An 18,262-nucleotide genomic window follows, 5' to 3' on the forward strand; every position below is an offset into this window, starting at 1 on the left:
GCTGGCTTTAGGCATTTTCTGGCAAATGTTAGCTGAATTACTATAAACTCATTCATTATAGGATCCAGAAATAAAATTGTTTCCCCACATATCCAGCTTAAAATAATTCTAAACAAACAAGTCTTCCTTTTGCCCACTGCCTCTAGAAAATAATTAGAATCTTGCTTTCAAAAATAAACCCTTTAGTGGGATTAGCTATCATCTAGAACAAGGCAGAGAAATGCTTTGGAATCATTAATTTCTCCCCACACTACTTACTGCAGTGTTTTTAGTTTGGGAATTCTAAAAAATTATTACCAGTCTCCAAGCCATCCTAAGAGCTGATGCTTTCTGATTACTTAAATGATGATACCTACTTCTCTACTGAACGTCACCATTTGTAAGTTACTTTCACACATGAAATCACATTTGATCCTCATAACACTGTGGTGAGGCAGGGAGAACAAGTATCATTATTCCCATTCTATACATTAAGAGACTCGGCAGAGAGGTAATGTGCCTGGATCCACCCACATATTCTGGAAGTCCTAGAACCAAAACCCAGGTCTTCTGACTTCAGATGGTGCCTTTTCCACTGTCACACGCAGCCTGAAAGGCATGGGGTTCTATACCGTATGTGGGAATCCAGGATGGCAAAATGTCCACAAAAGTAGTTACTAGAAGTGACCCTTACTGTCTCCTCACTTGTAGAATAATTTTACTCCAATAAAAAAAAAAAAAAGAAAGAAAGAAACATATGGAAGAGAAAGGAAAAGAGTTTCTAGTCCTCTGGAAACTCCTGATCTAATTGTGGAAATAAAATTATCTCAGTCTCCAGTATCTATTTAAATAAAAAGTGATATTGCCCAGACTTCTGTGAAATCATCCAGTTCTTAGGAGAGCCAGACAAATTTGCTTGCTTCAAGAAATTTTTAGGCTCTGAGTTCTAGGACTTTATGAGTTTCTCCTCCTGGGATGCATATGTTACATTTATGTGCTGTCCACAGTATAATATTCAAGACTGTGAGAAAAGCAGTTATTTCTTTGTCTTATCTTTCATTTATGCATTCATTCATTTATTCACACATATTTCTAAAGGTTCAGGTTCTATGTAACAGGCTGTAGGAGCAGGAGGATTGAGTAACAAACTACCTATAGAGAAAAGAGAAAGCTTTGTAGAAGAGATGATCTCTGACCCAGATTTTAAAAGGCACAGAGAAGATTGCTAAATGTTGAGGAGGGGGTTGAACATCCTAGGACGCAATAAAAGCACTTGTGGCGGCATGGCAGTTTAAAACAGACTTCTTGGACATGGAGGCAACCTAGGTGTCTGTTGACAGGTGAATGGATAGAGAGGGTGTGGCACATATGTGCAATGGAATATTACTCATCCATAAAAAGGAACTAAACTGAGTTATTTGTAGTGAGTTGGATGGACCTAGAGTCTGTCATACAGAGTGAAGTAAGTCAGAAAGAGAAAAGCAAATACCGTGTGCTAACACATACATATGGAATCTTTAAAAACAAAATGGTTCTAACAAACCTAAGGGCAGGACGGGAATAAAGACGCAGATGTAGAGAATGGACTTGAGGACACGGGGAGGGGGATGGATAAGCTGGGACGAAGTGAGGGAGTAGCACTGACATATATACACTACCAAATGTAAAATAGCTAGCTAGTGGGAAGCAGCTGCATAGCACAGGGAGATCAGCTCGGTGCTTTGTGTCCACCTAGAGGGGTGGGATAATGAGGGTGGGAGGGATATGCAAGAGGGAGGAGATATGGGAATATATGTATATGTATAGCTGATTCACTTTGTTACACAGCAGAAACTAACAACACTGTAAAGCAAGTACACTCCAATAAAGATGTTAAAAAAAAATTTTTTAAACCTGCCTTCTCCAAGGATCACACTGCCTAGAGACAGGATAGAGAGTCTCGTGTTAGAGAAGGTAGGTTAGAACCAGCCTCTCAAAAACTCAAGCGCTGATGTTAAGAAATGTGAGCTTCCTCATGTAAGTAACATATGTAAGATGTCTGATACTACTGGTAAACTATGACTTCCATTTATTGAGTATCTACTATTATTACCCTGATGACAGTGGAGAATGAGTTGGGTGTCACGAGTATGAAGTCAGAAAAGAGTGGTTTGGAAGCTGTTGCAATAGTCCAGGTGAGCCTTAATGTCCCTGGTAGGAGGGATGATGCTCCCATTGGCAGCTCATTCTTACTCTATTTTAAAAGGGAGCTTTTGGCCAGCTCAGAAGTTAGAGGTCAACTGCAGTTAAATGAGAATTTGTCTCTGTTGAATGCAGGAAAGAACTGCCACCACCACCTCTGCTTGCCTCCCACACCCCAGCTCCCCAGCCTCTGATTGCAGTGCCTGCCCCACCACTGCCCCACCCAGTAACTCAGCACTGCTGTTAATAAAAGTTTTATGTAAGGCCCTAGTGTGGTCTAATGGTATTGGCTCCCAGTTCCATAGTCTTTCCCAAACATAAAAATGTTATTTTATTGAAGGTCAGTGTGTACAATTTAGGTTGTCTATCTGCTGACTTTTTTCTCAGAAATGAAGGATAAAAGTGATTAAAGCAAATGTAGAAGAATAAGCTCTTAAGCTGTCAAAATTATCCCACATTTAGGACTGTGCTTAGTAGCCTATAAAATCATAGAATCAAAAGTGAAAGGCCCGCTAATCCAGTGTTATGGAAGGGATTCCCACAATAAGTATAGTTTGGATTAGCTCGTAAGTTTATAAGCCAGGCTGTATATGAGAATCACTTTAGGAGCTTTTCTAAGAACACAGGTTCCTAGGCCATACCTTCATGGTAGGAATTTCTTCTACAACATCCCAGACATGTAGGATGACTCTTCTTAAGTACTTCTTTTAGTGACTAAATATTTAGTCACTAGCAATAGTTAAGCAAAACAGCTCATCCTATTATTGTACAGCTTTGATTGTTAGGGCAATAAGAGAGAGTAACTAGAAGAAAAGATGTCATATATCCATGGTGGTTAGATCTGTGTAGAGGCATTTCCCGTATTTTATAATATGAACATGCATAACTTTTATAACGAGGTGGGAAGCAAAGAACTATGTTTCAGAAAATGGAAGAGCAAGACTACAAAAGGCCTTGATAAAAAGCTGAGCCTCATCCTGTGAGCAATGAGGGAACACTAATAGGAAGAAGAAGAAAATCTGTTTCTTCAAGGTCATGAATGACGTGGCCTCTGCACACCCCTCCAGCCTCACCTTCATCTTTTTTCTGCTCACTTCCTTCCCTCTAACTTTGCATATCTCTCTTTGCTTCAGCAATACTGGCTGCCTTTCTCTTCCTTGAACATGCCAAGCTCACTCCTGCCATAGGATCCTTCCACTAGCTATTCCCTCTCTGTGGAATGTTCTTCCTCCAGGTCTTTGTATGGTGGGATCATTCATGTCATTCAAATCTCAGCCCAAATGCCATCTCCTCAGAGAAGCTTTTCCCATCCATTCAATCTAAAATAGCCACCCAGTCACTCTGTATCGTATACCTTCGTTTTATTTTTTCATAGCACTTATTACAAACTAACAATTTCTTATTTGTTTATTGTCTGCCCCCACCCCTACCTATCTTTGTTGTTCACTGTTGCATCCTTAGTACCTAGAACAATGCCTGGCTCATAGTAACCACTCAGTAAATATTTGTCAAATTAATGCATATGTACAGACATTTTCCTGAAACTGAATAAGAAAATTAACTCTGCATAGACTGTGTATTTATAAAAAGAGAGACGTTATTTTTCAAGTAATTTTTTGTGATGGCAGACATCTATATATTGGAAAAAAACTTTTGTTTTCTATGAGTGTACATTTTTTAAATAGTTTTGCAAGTCAGAAAATGATTCACAAATGGTGCTTACGTACAACATAAGACACCAGGAGACAGACCCCCTTATTTGTCCAAGCATAATGTTCAGTATAACTTGAGAAACTTTTATTGAACATCAGCTTTGTGCAAGGTACTGTGCATAGGGCAGAAACTCCGCTCTCTAGATTTCATAATCTAGTGGAGATGGCCGTGTTCATGAGGCACTTTTATACAAGGCACGGTGATGACTGTTATCAAGAAGCTCACAGAAGTATCTATACTCACATGACGGTTCTGTAGCCTGATTTTATGCTAGAATTCTCTAACACTAGCAAGCGTACGGTTTTCCCTTTCCAGGCAGTAACAGCCCTCATGGAAGCCCCACCTCTCCTCTAGACAGTAACATGCTGCTGGTCATCATCGTTTCCGTTGGCGTCATCACCATCGTGGTGGTCGTGATCATCGCTGTCTTTTGCACCAGGCGTACCACTTCTCACCAGAAAAAGTAAGGAGCCCCAGTTGTAGCCCATACATTTTTTTGTATGTATTCTTTTGCTTCTATGTGACTTCTGTATCTGGAGTTGTACACAGAGTTAAAACATAAAATATGTGAAAAGCGATGTTTTAAATATTTTTAAAGGAAATGCAGAATGGTTCCTCTTATTAAGTGTGTGTCATTCAGGGTCCTGGCAGGAAAGAGGTGGCACACTGAAAGGGGGTGAAGGAGGCTTTAATGAAGGGACCATTTACAATGTCCTAGGTGGGGTTAGCGTTAGGCAGCAGTGTTCAAGGGCCAGCAGCAGTGATAGGCCACTGTCACCCTTAAAAGGGCGAGGGGTTTTTCTGATGAAGAGAGAGCTGTTTTCAGGGATCTGAAGCAGCAGGAGTGGGCTTGCCACAGGAACCGTGTGGGTTGGTAGGACTGTAACTACTGCCAACCTCTAGCCCAGCAGTGAGGGGGCAGGAGAGAAAATACCTCCTACCTTCCAGTGTCTTGCCTGTGCATTCTACCTGACAAACCAACTGGAAGCCAGGGACAGAGTTACCAGGTAGATATAGTTCATTTAACTCAACCTCTCAAGTCACAGAGCCAAGTAGACAATCGATCTGGAGAGGAAAGTGGACAATGTCCACCCTTTTTGGGGGCCCCTTTGAAGACTGTCTCTGTGCACACAGTGAACCAGATGCACAGGAGTTTGTGGAATTTCATGGCACAAATGTCAGCTGAGATGGACGGAGACCATAGACCATAGACTCTAAATCTAAGCTTAAGAGTATTTTTAAAGAAGTGCTACCAGTGTAGAAGTTGAGGTTGGGACTGCAGGAGGTGGGGTGGGGGGAATGCGGTGGAGAGATGTATTGATTAAATGAACGAGAAAGGATTACTTATAATCAGCATATCACATTAGCAGAGAGGTCAGGTGGCTGCTAGCTCTGAACTCCTCTGGGATTTTGAGGCTTGCGGCTAATTGTCTAGAGGAGATAGCAAGGTGATTCCATAATATGGTGCTTGATAACAGCCTGCACTCCTGAACCTGAGAGAATCCTTGACCCTAGGTCATATTCTACTCCTATCTCTGGCCAGCAAGACAGATGCCATAAAAAAGGAGATTCTTGAGTTACCCCTAATAGCAAAAACACAGTATGGGTAATAGAACAACTTTAGTTGCAGTATCCTAAAGGATCGTAAGATGGAGGTATTGCTCCAAAAAGAGAAAAGAGAAATTCACGTCTGTGTGATTATCTTCAGACCTGGTCTGCCCAAGACAAGGATGAGTGTATTTAATAACAATAAATCTGTTTGTTTTCAAAACAGAAGGCAAGTACAAGCTACCATCTAACTTCTACTAGTAATGGCTTTATGTCATTTTCTGTAGGTTATGTGATGTTTTTAATCTTTCTTTTGCCCAAATAAAATAGCTTTCTGTAGCTCACCTTCATCATTTTTCCAAGAGAATGGGGGCTCTCTTTATACGCCTCTTGATTTCTGCCTCTTACAGCTTTCCCTGCCTACCTTTGATTGTAGAAAACTGTTTCTCTTTAAAACCTCAGAGATTACATTTTTCTATGCTACAACTTTTCTATAAGCTTCTTTTTCAGCATTTCCCATTTATCTTTATGAGCTTGATTTTGCATCTAGTTTTAGACATCTTGAGATCTTTATTTAAAAGCATCTGGAAAAACAAAATGACAGAATTCCTTAATGTTTGGGGGGATTTAAAATTCAAAGTAAATAAAAAATAAAGTACTTAGTCTTCAGATTGAGAGGTAGGAAAATGAGTTTGTAATAGGCTCTGTACTCTGTATTTGCATCTACAGGTCCTATAATTTGTGTCCCTTTGGCTAAAAGAATTGTATCAAGTCTTCATAGAGCTTTCCCCTCCTCCTCCCCCCCCGCCCCCAGTGATTTGCTTTCCAGGTGTTCCATTGACCATCGAAAATATGTGAGCTTTTCTCAGTACTTTTCTTCCTCTTTATTACCTGAGGCACCTCCCATTTCAATTGTAGCTGTTTATAGACTCTTACAACCTCAAAGCTGACAGAATATTTAGAGTCTAGCCCCTTGTAGTTTCTCAGCACATCTCTCTATAGCCCCCTCACACTCAAAAGATGAGAACTACCTCAGTGTGCCACCATCAAATCTAAAAACCTTTCCATGTTGGGAATAATCATTTTCTCCCCCTTCCTCCTGTCGGAGACCAGTTCTCCACTTACTGTCTGGATCCCAGCATCTCCTGCTTTCTAAGACCTTGTACTTGTGGTTGTCCCTTTCTCCAGCACAGCTAACCTCTCACTCTCTGTTGGCTCTGCCCCTTCAGCATGTAAGTGTGCTCAAACTTCTATCTTAAGAAATAATTATAACCCTTCCTCTGTTGCATGGTCCTTACCACCAACCACTTACAAATCTCTATCTTTCCCTTCACCACAAATTTCTTGAATACTTGTCTACACTCACTTGTCCATTTTTTCACTGCCCATTCATGCTTCAGTCCTTTCTAATCCAAATTTTGCCCCTACTGCTTCAGCAGAATTGTTTTTTCTGAGGTCACCAGTGACTTCCATATTGCTAAAGCCAAAGGAAATTTTTCAGTCCTTATATTAATCTCTCAACACTTAACACTGTCAACTACTTCTTCCTTCTTGAAACATTCTCTTGAATACATTCTCTTGTATTCCGTGCTTGTGTGTTCATTTTCGCAGCCTCTCCAATCTACTCGGCCATCAAATACAGACATTCCTCAGGGCCTGGTCCTAGAATTACTCTCTTCTCCTTCTACGCTCTCTCCTAGTGATACTTGCTCCTCTGGCTTCATTTACTTCTGAATTTCAGCTACTGCCATATTCCTCTCTCTAGCCAAGGCCTCTCTCTTCTGAGTCTCAGGCTTGCCTCAGTCTCAGAACCAATTACCTGTTTTATGTTTCATCTTTAGTGTCTCAGAGCCACTTAGCATGTCCAAAACAATTTATAATCTTTTCTGTCAAACCTGCTTCTCCTCAGTGTTAGTAAATGGCTTAAGCCAGAGACCTCGGCATAATCCTTTATTCCTCTTGTTTCTTTATTCCTATCCTTTCCCACATCCATTTTCTCACCAAGTCTTGTCATTTTGGGCTCCTAAATAACTGCCAAATCTCTCTCTTTCCTCCATTCTCACTGTCCCAGGCCACCATCAGTCATGGCCGAGATTATTGCAGTTGCATCCTAACTGCCCTCCTGTTTTGTACCCTACCCCTCAAATCCATTCTTCACATCCCAGTTGGTTTAAATTTTTAACTCAGAGTTCATCTCCTTACTCTCCTGCTTAAAACCATTTAGGGGTTTCTCTTTACTCATAGAGGGAACTTCAGACTCTTGGCATGGCTCTAAAAGCTCTTTATGATCTAATCCCTGCCCATCTTGCCAGCATCATTTCATATCATTCTCCCCATGGTTCATACGCTGCCCCACTCAGGACTTTTTACAGTCCCTCTAACACACCAGGCTGTTGCTCTGTGCTTCAGGGCTCTGACATAATCTGATTTTACCACCTGGAATGCACCTTCTGTCCTGTCCCATTTAGGTCTTAGCTTAAATGTCACTTTTTCCTTCACATTTTTCCTGTCCACTGTATGTCCAGCTATTAAGAGGTTACTATAACACTTGGCATTTCATTAAGCTCAGAACATTTAAAAATAATAGTTCAGGGCTTCCCAGGTGGCGCAGTGGTTGAGAGTCCTCTTGCCGATGCAGGGGACGGGGGTTTATGCCCCGGTCTGGGAGGATCCCACATGCCGCGGAGCGGCTGGGCCCGTGAGCCATGGCCGCTGAGCCTGTGCGTCCGGAGCCTGTGCTCCGCAACAGGAGAGGCCACAACAGTGAGGCCCACGTACTGCAAAAAAAAAAAAAAAAAAAATAGTTCAGTGTCTGTCTTCCTCACTTGGCCAGAAGTGCTGAGGGTACAGCAATCCAGCATAGTAGGACCTGACATACAGTAGGTACCTAATAAATGCTTATTGAGTTGGGTGAGTGACTTAATGGAGAAACTAAGGCACAGAAAAGTTGACACTGTCATCCCCATTCCTGACTTAACCCAGTGGTGGTCCTAGTTTGAGTTACCTAAAATGGAGTTCCCTTCCTCCTTTATAAGCAGACTCTATGTCTACTCCATTGTTATATTTCTAGTTAACGGTGTCCTTTCTCTACTGATTGGAAACTTGGGGAGAAACCTTTTGCTTTAGAGATTATTTGATTCAAAAATGCTCTCTAATCTGTTTATACTCAAAAAGTCACAAGGCAATATTCAAATATGCCCAGGTACATACCTCTAAATATAATGTGGACAAAGCAGAGATACACTTACTATTCCCAGAAGAAAACTTCTTGACTCTGTTTTTCTTGTTTGTTTGTTTCTGATTTTGCCTGAAGCATCTCTCAGAAGGGAAGTTTTAATCATTGAAACCTTTTGACTAATAAATTCAAGAGTTACTTTTAAAAATCCTCTTAATTTTGTACCTAGGAAACGAGCTGCTTGCAAATCAGTGAATGGCTCCCACAAGTACAAAGGGAACTCCAAAGATGTCAAACCCCCAGACCTCTGGATCCATCATGAGAGACTGGAGCTGAAACCCATTGATAAGTCTCCAGACCCAAACCCCATCATGACTGATACTCCAATTCCTCGTAACTCTCAAGATATCACACCGGTTGACAATTCCATGGACAGCAACATCCATCAAAGGCGGAATTCATATAGAGGTGCAGGTTTTTCCCAAATGTTTGGAGACTATTTTCATTTAAACCATTTTCCATTTTGTAAGGTTGCCTTAATTTGGTGATTCCTATACGAGGTTAGGTTTAAAGAAATGTGTGTTACAGGATCAACCTCTGATGAAGAATAGCTAGCTTGTTAGAGGGGAGAGGTTCTATACCCAGATGAGACAGTCTTCTAGCTCTGTTAGGTCTCTCATCGTGCTTCACCAACCTGACACTCAAGCATTTGAGACAATGTAGCCTATGTCTGTGCATTTCATTCTGTCCCTTCAGTTGGACCCCAGCTCTCATTATGGTGTTCAGCATGTTCTTGGTCTGGCTGCTCTCCCTCACAGACCTGCAGTGAAGCATGGTAGGCAGCGTTGTGTCAACTGAGTTGACTCAACAGGGACTCCTGTAATGCGCTAATGGTCATTTTCCTCTTTATTTCACTTCCTGCAGAAACACCTTGTCCCATTGTTGTTTGTGAGTCCTGAATCCCCCACTTGAAATGTTTTACTGCCGAGGCTGCTCATTGGCCTAGGGCACATGTTTGTAACCAGCCTCCATATTTGATGTCTAGGGCATGAATCAGAGGACAGCATGTCTACACTGGCTGGAAGGCGGGGAATGAGACCAAAAATGATGATGCCCTTTGACTCCCAGCCACCCCAGCGTAAGTTAAAAGCTTCTCTTTTCCCGAGGGCTGCCAATCTATCCAGTCTTGTTGGGGAACAACTATCAGTGATCTCTTTGACTTCACTTGATCCTAACACAAAAAATAATCTACCAAAGCTTTGGCACCATGAGGGAATAAGTATCAAGCATTTGCCATATTTTGCAATTAATATTTATTCTTGCAAGTAGCTTCTTTAATTTCAGTGCAAATAAGCTAAGAAGCCAATTTCCACAAGTCTCCCAGGCATTAGGGAAGTGACCAGTCTCTTTAAAAGTACATCAAGTCTCTGCAGGAGAGATGGGGCTGAAGATGGCTAGATGTCACAGTATTCCTTAGGCTTCCCGATACATAATCAGTGTTGACAGGCACCTGCGGAATTTTTTTTTAGTTAATAGACGTTATATTTTAGAGGAGTTTTAGGTGGACAGCATGGAATTTTTAAAGCACTATTTTTCAACCTTATCTGACCCATGCTTCACTTTGATAAGCATGAAAATTGCCCAGCCTCCTTTAATAATATTTGAAGCTCAAAATAAGTTAACTGTCATGATTAAAAAACCAAAAAGCAATGGGACAGACCAATTATATTTTTAAACTAGTGTTTCTTCTCCCTTGTTACTGTTTTCAAGGTGGGGAAGCCCTTCAGATTAGCTGGCACAATGGGACTTGCAGTTGAGGGTCCTCTGTGCCATTCTAGAGAGATAAGAAGCCACTTGCCTACCAATATCAAGTTTAAAAAACTATTTGATCTTGAAGTTATTTGCTCTGGACTGAACAGTAGGTTAGTAAACATTAACACTGTCAGGTGCCTAGATTCAAATCCTGAAAGATCACTTTTTAATTTAACCTAAATGAGCTTTTGGATTTTTATTCATTTCTTAAAAGATGTCCCATTTCAGAACTATTAGCCATCCCTGTTAACAAGTGACAGAGATTTTAAATAATCACAGATATCCTACACACAGAAGATGGCACCATGTGTTTGGAAACTGGTGGAATCCCTGAGAGTGTAAATGTCTGCACACACGCTGTCACTTGCATGAGATTCTAAAAATCAGCTTTGAGAGGGAAAGGGCCAATTTGCTAATAGGTCATTTCTGCGCAAAGTAGTTTTTGCTTAGGGTCCATGATAAAAAAAAAAGAGGGGCCTGTACTTCGAAGTGTGCAAGGAAAACTGGTTTCCCTCTCATCAGAGGTGCCCTGGGCAGGGTCCCCAGGTTTAGAAGTGTCCAAAAAGAGTAAATTATTCCATTCCAGTTGCTTTTGATTTATAAGAAGATGGTAGCTTGACTACTTACTTGTTTGTTTTATATAAGACTTTAGTTCTTGCCTGAACTGGCTTATTTTTAAAACTTGTAAAATTTGACTAACCCTATTCCTAGATTTGTTATTTTTAAATATGTTACACAGAAAAGATGTGCTGTACTAGTTGATAGCATTCCTGTTTTTTTCCTTTTTTTGGTGGTGGGAAGGAGTATGCATAAAGGTACAGTATTACTTAATTGGTGCCTCAGCAGTTGGGTGGGTGAGTGGATTCTTTAATTCAAGAATCTGAAACCCAAATTTACTTGTGATATACTTGTGATCTTCAGGTTTAGAGATATGCTTTTCCCCACGTGGCTTCAGTCCTTTTTCACAAGCTGGGATTCCCTGGAGTCTGCATCCCGCATCCACCTACCATGGCTTTAAATGTCTGAGCACTGTTGAGAAAGGCTTGGTGGTGTCAGGATGAGGTTCCATCAGAGGCCTTGCACCAGAAGCTTTGGATTCTGATTCAGCTAATAGCTAATTATTGCCAACTGTATTCTAGACGGGCACTTTCACTTTTTTAATTTACTTAATTTGGAAAAACTGGCAATGCCTTAAAGTCAACTTTGTTTTTCTTTAGTGAGAGTTCTCTGTACCTAAAACACTTTCAAGTTGCACTTCCTAGATAAAAAACAGGGGGCTTTTTCCCTCACCCTAGCCTTAATTCTGGAAAACATTGATCCTGAAACACCCTACTTCTGAAAACTACCTGTCTTCCCCTGGAGGAGATGCTGACTGCCAAGCTGCCCTAAGACCTCTGCTCAGCCAGATTTTCCAAGTTGTATTTTATTCCAAGGGACCACCTGCAGCTCCTGATCCCTGAGGGCAGGGAAAGCCCCTGATTAGTTTCCCAGGCCTTGAGGCGGGGAGGGGGCAGCACTGCTCCAGGGTCCCTGGCTGGTTGTGCCACCTGCTTGTTTGCACGTGGCAAAGAGAAAGCTGCAAAATAAAGGCCTCAATTTTTTTTTTTTTTTTTTTTTTTTTTTTTTCGTCATATTTAAGTTTTTGAGTGAGGGCCTTACTCTAACTTTCTGCAATGGAATATTGGTATAATAGCTTTTTTTTTTTGCCGTACGAGGGCCTCTCACTGTTGCGGCCTCTCCCGTTGCGGAGCACAGGCGCCGGACGCACAGGCTCAGCGGCCATGGCTCACGGGCCCAGCCACTCCATGGCACATGGGATCCTCCTAGACCGGGGCACAAAGCCGTGTCCCCTGCATCAGCAGGCGGACTCTCAACCACTGCGCCACCAGGGAAGCCCAAGGCCTCTATTTTATTGACTGGGATTTTCTTCACCAGTCATGTTGTGTGGCTCCCCAAAGATCTAGGGAGATTCTTGGTGACAAGGCATTTTAAGAGACTCCAAAGGCAAATTAAGTTTTATCACAAAGTTTGTGAAGTCTTGCCTAAAGGGAAGAATAAAAAGATCCCATGTGTTCCTAGCCAACCCTGCCTGTTTACCTGTTTGGGGGATTTAGAGCTGGTTATCTTGATGTTAAACATTCTGCTTCTCCAGCTACTCTATGGGAGTACCTAAGAAAAGTTTATATCCCAACTGGGCTTCTGATTTTGTTTGTTTGCATCTCTGGGATTGATAATGAAGCCTCATTAAAGAAGCACTTTGTCTTCATAGAAAGTTGTATGTGGAACATCTGTGTGAAAATTTGGATTTGTTTGCTAAATGCAGCAAATTGAATTCCTTAGCCAGTGTGGGAAGGAAAGAGGCAATTTAGGAAAAATCTGTTTATCTTTTAATATGTGAATGGATGTGGCTGAGCTTCCAGACTGGAAGCAGGAAGAGATGGTGCCCTAGGCCTGTGTTTCATGCTTTTAGTACTAGATTGTAACGTAAGAGTTCAGTTCCACGTGCATTCCTTTTAAGATGAAAACTGATTAAACAGCTACTTATTCATTCAGCCTAAATACCTATTTCATGCTTCATTCAGCAAGTAAGAAAAGACAGAATGAATTAGGAATATACTCAAAGGAAAAGGGACTTCTATCTTTTTAAGCAAGAGAAAAAAATAATAGAGACCCAAACCACCATTTGTTTGCTTATGGATTTATATTTTATGACATATTCAAGGAGATATTTTTAATAACTCATATAATCCATATTTATTGTAGAAGAATTGGAAAATGAAGATAAACCAAAAGAAATTTTTTTTAAAACTCTTCACCACTCTTCCCCACAAGATAATCACTGTTAACATTTTAGTAAAAATCATCAGGGTTTTTTCTTTCTGTGTATATCTAGAGACATATGCATAGGAGTGTGTTGACTTTTTAAAGCAAGTATAAAACCCATGGCTAATTGTCCAAATTCAGCCATCTGCCACCAAAAAGCCAAGGAAGTGGTCGTATAGTATGGGAGGGGGGGCGCGGGGTAACTGCTCTTGAACTGTGATATGTGTGTGTCTGTGCAAGCATGTTAAGCATTTCTCTGTCTTGTGTTCATTCACAGCTGTGATTAGTGCCCATCCCATCCATTCCCTCGATAACCCTCACCATCATTTCCACTCCAGCAGCCTCGCTTCTCCAGCTCGCAGTCATCTCTACCACCCGGGCAGCTCATGGCCCATTGGCACATCCATGTCCCTTTCAGACAGGGCCAATTCCACAGGTGAGAGATGAGGATGGAGCCCCAGGTGGAAAGCATTCCAAAAAGCATCGGCAGGCTGCAATGGGGAGGACTTGCCCTGCTTAGAACGATTTGGAATTTTTTTTCAGTGTTATTTGTTTATCATAACGTTTCTGTTACTGACTCAAATTTGTTTCTATAAAATTCAGTCCATTTTTTCCCCCTAAGTTTTAAGTGCTTAGGGCAAGGTGTTGTTTTAGTAAAAACGTAACTCTAATCACATAACCATGTCTTGTTCCATCATCTTGCATCTTAATTCCATCATATTTTCAGTTTGTTTATTTTTTTAATCTTCCAGTTTGAAAGGAAAATGTATTCTGGGTGATTTTCAGACACTAGATGTTGCCTTTGCCTAATGTTGGGAAGGTTCTTAGGGCAGCCATAAGGTAGTTCTAATGTTAGGCCTTAATTACTTACTTCTGCCATGTACCAAAGTAAGCGACACCTGGGGACAGCAGGGCCAGTGGCCATGTTGAGCTTGTGCATATTGTAAACCTCAGGTTGCCTAGTGGATTACTGAAATTAGAAAGGGCTCACAGGCATAGATCATCTCTAAAAATAGATAGGAAATTAGCCTAACAATCTGCAGTGTATTTAAAGATATACATTGCCAGACTAACATGTCCCAGTTTGGAAATCTTAAGAAACAGCTTTATCAAAACAGTTTTAAGGAAGAAAAAGTGAAGGTGAGAGGACAGCAAATGGAATAAATACTGTTCCTCATTAACTGAAAATTAATTTCCATCTTCTCAGTTTTAAGGTGCAAAAAAACCCACTTCTCATCTATACAGTGTACTCTTTTTCCATCATTCGAAACTTGTCTTTTAATAGTTACATATGTTACTAGTAGAACTAAGTTTTGGTAGTTCTGGAAAATAAGGGAATTTCAAGTGAATTCCATTTTAAAAGAACCTCAAAACTTCGTGCTAGAAGCTTGGGTTGCCAGTAACATCCCTTCCTCCTTTACGTTTTGATCAATTATAAACATACCCAAAGCATCAGATGGAGGTCAAAGCTTATTAAGAGATGCCTGATAACTCCGAAAGTTATCTACTCCCAAACCTTTACTTGGTTTGGAGAATGCTGCTTGAACTCATGTCTAAAATTGGCCTCTCCCTCCCTCCAAATCCAGGTGTGGGGTCCTGCCTTTAGGGAAATACAGTCTACAGGAGGCTATGGAGAACCAAAGGCTGCCTCACAGACATCATCTCAGATAGAACAGACAAGAAAGCAGCCCTCCAAACCTGCTCTTAGAAAGTGGTTTTTGTGTCCTGACTCTGTTTCTCCATTTTTAAGGCAGAAAGGCCTCACCCACTGGGATATGGGCCTACCTAAGTGCATGGCAGGGTCTTCCCGTCAGATCAGCCCACTCCTCGTCCAAGTGGTCCAGTGTTGATAAAAGCTTGGCTCTGTATGGATTCAGGCGGAAAGCGAAAAGAGGAAAAGTAACTATTTGTACCACTAAAGGGTTCCCTGTTTTAATGACCAGAGGAGATAAAAGAAGGTAAAACTTGTAATGGAGCCACTGAAGATGGATTTGAAATGTAGAGCAGGTATCTAGAAGTGATCAGAGTTCTCCGCCTGTTGTGTGTTCCTGTGTTTCTAGAGTCCAGTATTACCACAGACCTGTAGATGTGGGCTTGGCATGACTAGACCTTGTCCAGGGCCATCTTTGCTCTAGAGGGCATTGGCTGTGTCTTTTCCTTGGACATTTACTATGTCACTACCGCCTGATGCAGAAAGCGTGCTTTCCACTTGCCCAAGCGCTCGGCCACTGTTCACTTTGTGTGTCTTAGACAACTCTGAGAGGTCAGTCGGGAAGTAGGTCCCTCACCAAAGCAGAAATTTTAGTTACAACATACTTTCCCCTCGTGGGCCAGAGGTGTTGCACAATTTCAGGGCACACCCTTCACAGAGAATACAGTATGCTGGTGCCCTCTGGAGTTGCTCCACACTCTGATTCATGTAGGCAACCCTCTTTTCCTTCTTCACGTTTCCCACCATTTCTGGCCCTCAGAAGCATATGCATCAAATTAAGGCAGTTGAGGCATCCAAGGTAGGCCTGTGTGCCCAGAGCTGACCTAACATATCTGCCAGTACAGTCTGACATGGTCCAGGCTAGAGCCTGCTTTCTCTCTCCTCATCCTTGTAGCGAGGCGCTAACCAGCTTCCACCCGGCCCGGGATCACACGGGGTGGGACCAGCAGCTCCCCAGGTGTGGTGATAGCTGACCTGAGCAAGCATAAGAAGTGAGATCCTCAGCGTACCCCTGGAAAGGACAAGAAGTGACCTTAGGCCTGGGAGGGTTATCACAGCCAGGCTCTCAACACTTGGGGAGGGTGGATGAGTCCCTCATTGCTGGGACCCAAGGCCTTTAAGTTAAGGGAGTAGCACTCATGACTGCCATGGCCCATCTCCTGAGAGCCCAAGGGAACAGATTCATTGCTATCGCAGCAACAAAGGCAGGGAAAGGTTGGATTTCTGCAGGTTGCTCATGCATTACTGCTTAAAAGGGTTTATTTTCCTTAATAAGGTTGAGGACTCTAGGAATCAAGGGAGGCCCTCCTTCAGGCTACCTGGTGCAACCTGTGGCCCTGAGCTGGTATCCTCCAGACCCCTCCTCAGGGTGGGGATGGTGATCTGCACCAGCTCACACTATTTGAAAGGTCTTCCTCATATGGTCTCCCTGGGACTTGGTGCTGCTTCTGCCCCTGCAGAGTCGGGGGACAGGTGGTATTGGGCATGGAAGAGCAGTGTGATGTGTATTGGATGGAGCATGGACTTGGGACTCGGGCAGGGATTCGGAATCCTGCCCCATTGGTTCTGTGTCCTTGGGCAGTGCTTAACCTCCCAGTGTCTAATGAGTTACTAGGAGGATTGAATGAGCTAATGAGTGTAAAGCACTTAGCATGGTGCCTGGCTCAGAGTAAACACTCGGGTAATTTACGAAGAAAAGCACCTTATCAATTACTCAAACCCTGTGTATACCACTTTACATACATTTTTTAAATTAATCCTCGGTGAATTATGTGTTATTCTCCCTATTTTTATAGGTGAACAAACAGATTCAGAGATTTGATGACTGCCAAGTTCGCTCAGCCTGTGTGTAGACATTAGGGTTCAGGTCTATCTGACTCCAAAGCCAGTGCTTTTACTACCCCCCATGCTGCCTTCCAGAACAACTCTGACCCCTCTTCACATATTTTGAGATTTTTGTCATGTTCTTCTTGAGTTTTCCCCGTCTCCAGGCTTTTTCTTTCTCTGGACCCCCAAATACCTCATGGCATGATCTTAAAGCCATTTACAGACCTCTGGACTGTTTGGTTGTCCAGGTCTCACTTGAGCTGTGGGGCTGTTGCTCTGGAGAGGGTGTGCACAGTAGCCAGAGAGTGTGCAGGGCCTGTGTGCCTCTCCTGCAGTGACCACCAGGCCTCACAGGCAGAGCTGGTCCTTGTCAGGTACCCAGCCAGTCTTGGTGGTAAGACATGTTGTATGTGAAAGGCTAGTCTCTGAGACTGTCAATCAATGACTGAAATTTTCAGTTTTCTTTTCTTCTTCCTTTTATTATTTATTTATTTATTTATTTATTTATTTATTTATTTACGGTTGTGTTGGGTCTTGGTTGCTACATGCGGGCTTTCTCTAGTTGCGGCCAGCGGGAGCTACTCTTCACTGAGGTGCGCAGGCTTCTCATTGAGGTGGCTTCCCTTGTTGCAGAGCACAGGCTCTAGGCACATGGGATGAGTAGTGGCTCGCAGACTCTAGAGCACAGGCTCAGTAGTTGTGGTGCACGGGCTTAGTTGCTCCGCGGCATGTGGGATCTTCCCAGACCAGGGCTCGAGCCCATGTCCCCTGCATTGGCAGGCAGATTCTTAACCACTGTGGCACCAGGGAAGTCCCTTCTTTCTTCTTATTTACATCTTAATAGACAACATCTCAGGAACCTTGATATGTGCTCCATAGTGAGTACTGAGAAGAACTTTAAATCTGTAAAATTGTGACCACTTGGTTGTGTAGGTGAAACAAATCCAGCCTCTGGTTGACAAAATTGTTCGGGACTCTTAGATTAGACTGTTCTTACTTAGCCTTGACAGTGGTGCTAATCCATGTTCCCTTGGACTAGCATTGATCCTAAGTGCTTATTGAGCTGGTTTCAGGAGCCCTTAGAGGTAGCCAGAACCCTGGAATGTGCATATGTTCAGTGGTAAAATAAATGCTAACATTTGGACTTTCCTGCTTTAGAATCTGTTCGAAACACCCCCAGCACTGACACCATGCCAGCCTCCTCGTCTCAGACATGCTGTGCTGATCACCAGGATCCTGAAGGTGCTACCAGCTCCTCTTACTTGGCCAGCTCCCAAGAGGAAGATTCAGGCCAGAGTCTTCCTACAGCCCACGTTCGCCCTTCCCACCCACTGAAGAGCTTTGCTGTGCCAGCAATCCCTCCCCCAGGCCCTCCCACCTATGATCCAGCATTGCCAAGCACACCGTTACTATCCCAGCAAGGTGAGTGGGGACAGCAGCACCACTGGAGGGGCCCTTTGGTTCTGGCTTATGGCGCGAGTCACCTCTTCTTT

The 18,262-nt window shown here is 42.6% G+C and overlaps 1 protein-coding gene across 1 annotated transcript in view; it reads left to right on the plus strand.

The window, feature by feature from the left end:
* NEO1 (neogenin 1) overlaps window positions 1-18,262 on the plus strand; it is a gene marked incomplete at its 5' end in the record, with an annotated part of 64,416 nt that overhangs the window by 42,424 nt on the left and 3,730 nt on the right. Inside the window, 5 exons of the mRNA XM_007446712.1 lie at window positions 4,189-4,336; window positions 8,826-9,064; window positions 9,642-9,734; window positions 13,509-13,667; window positions 17,928-18,191. Coding sequence (XP_007446774.1) covers window positions 4,189-4,336; window positions 8,826-9,064; window positions 9,642-9,734; window positions 13,509-13,667; window positions 17,928-18,191 — 903 coding nt within the window. The remainder of the gene's footprint in view (window positions 1-4,188; window positions 4,337-8,825; window positions 9,065-9,641; window positions 9,735-13,508; window positions 13,668-17,927; window positions 18,192-18,262) is intronic.

Source organism: Lipotes vexillifer, unplaced genomic scaffold (genome assembly GCF_000442215.2).
Source record: "Lipotes vexillifer unplaced genomic scaffold, Lipotes_vexillifer_v1.1 scaffold242, whole genome shotgun sequence".
NCBI lineage: Eukaryota > Metazoa > Chordata > Mammalia > Artiodactyla > Lipotidae > Lipotes > Lipotes vexillifer.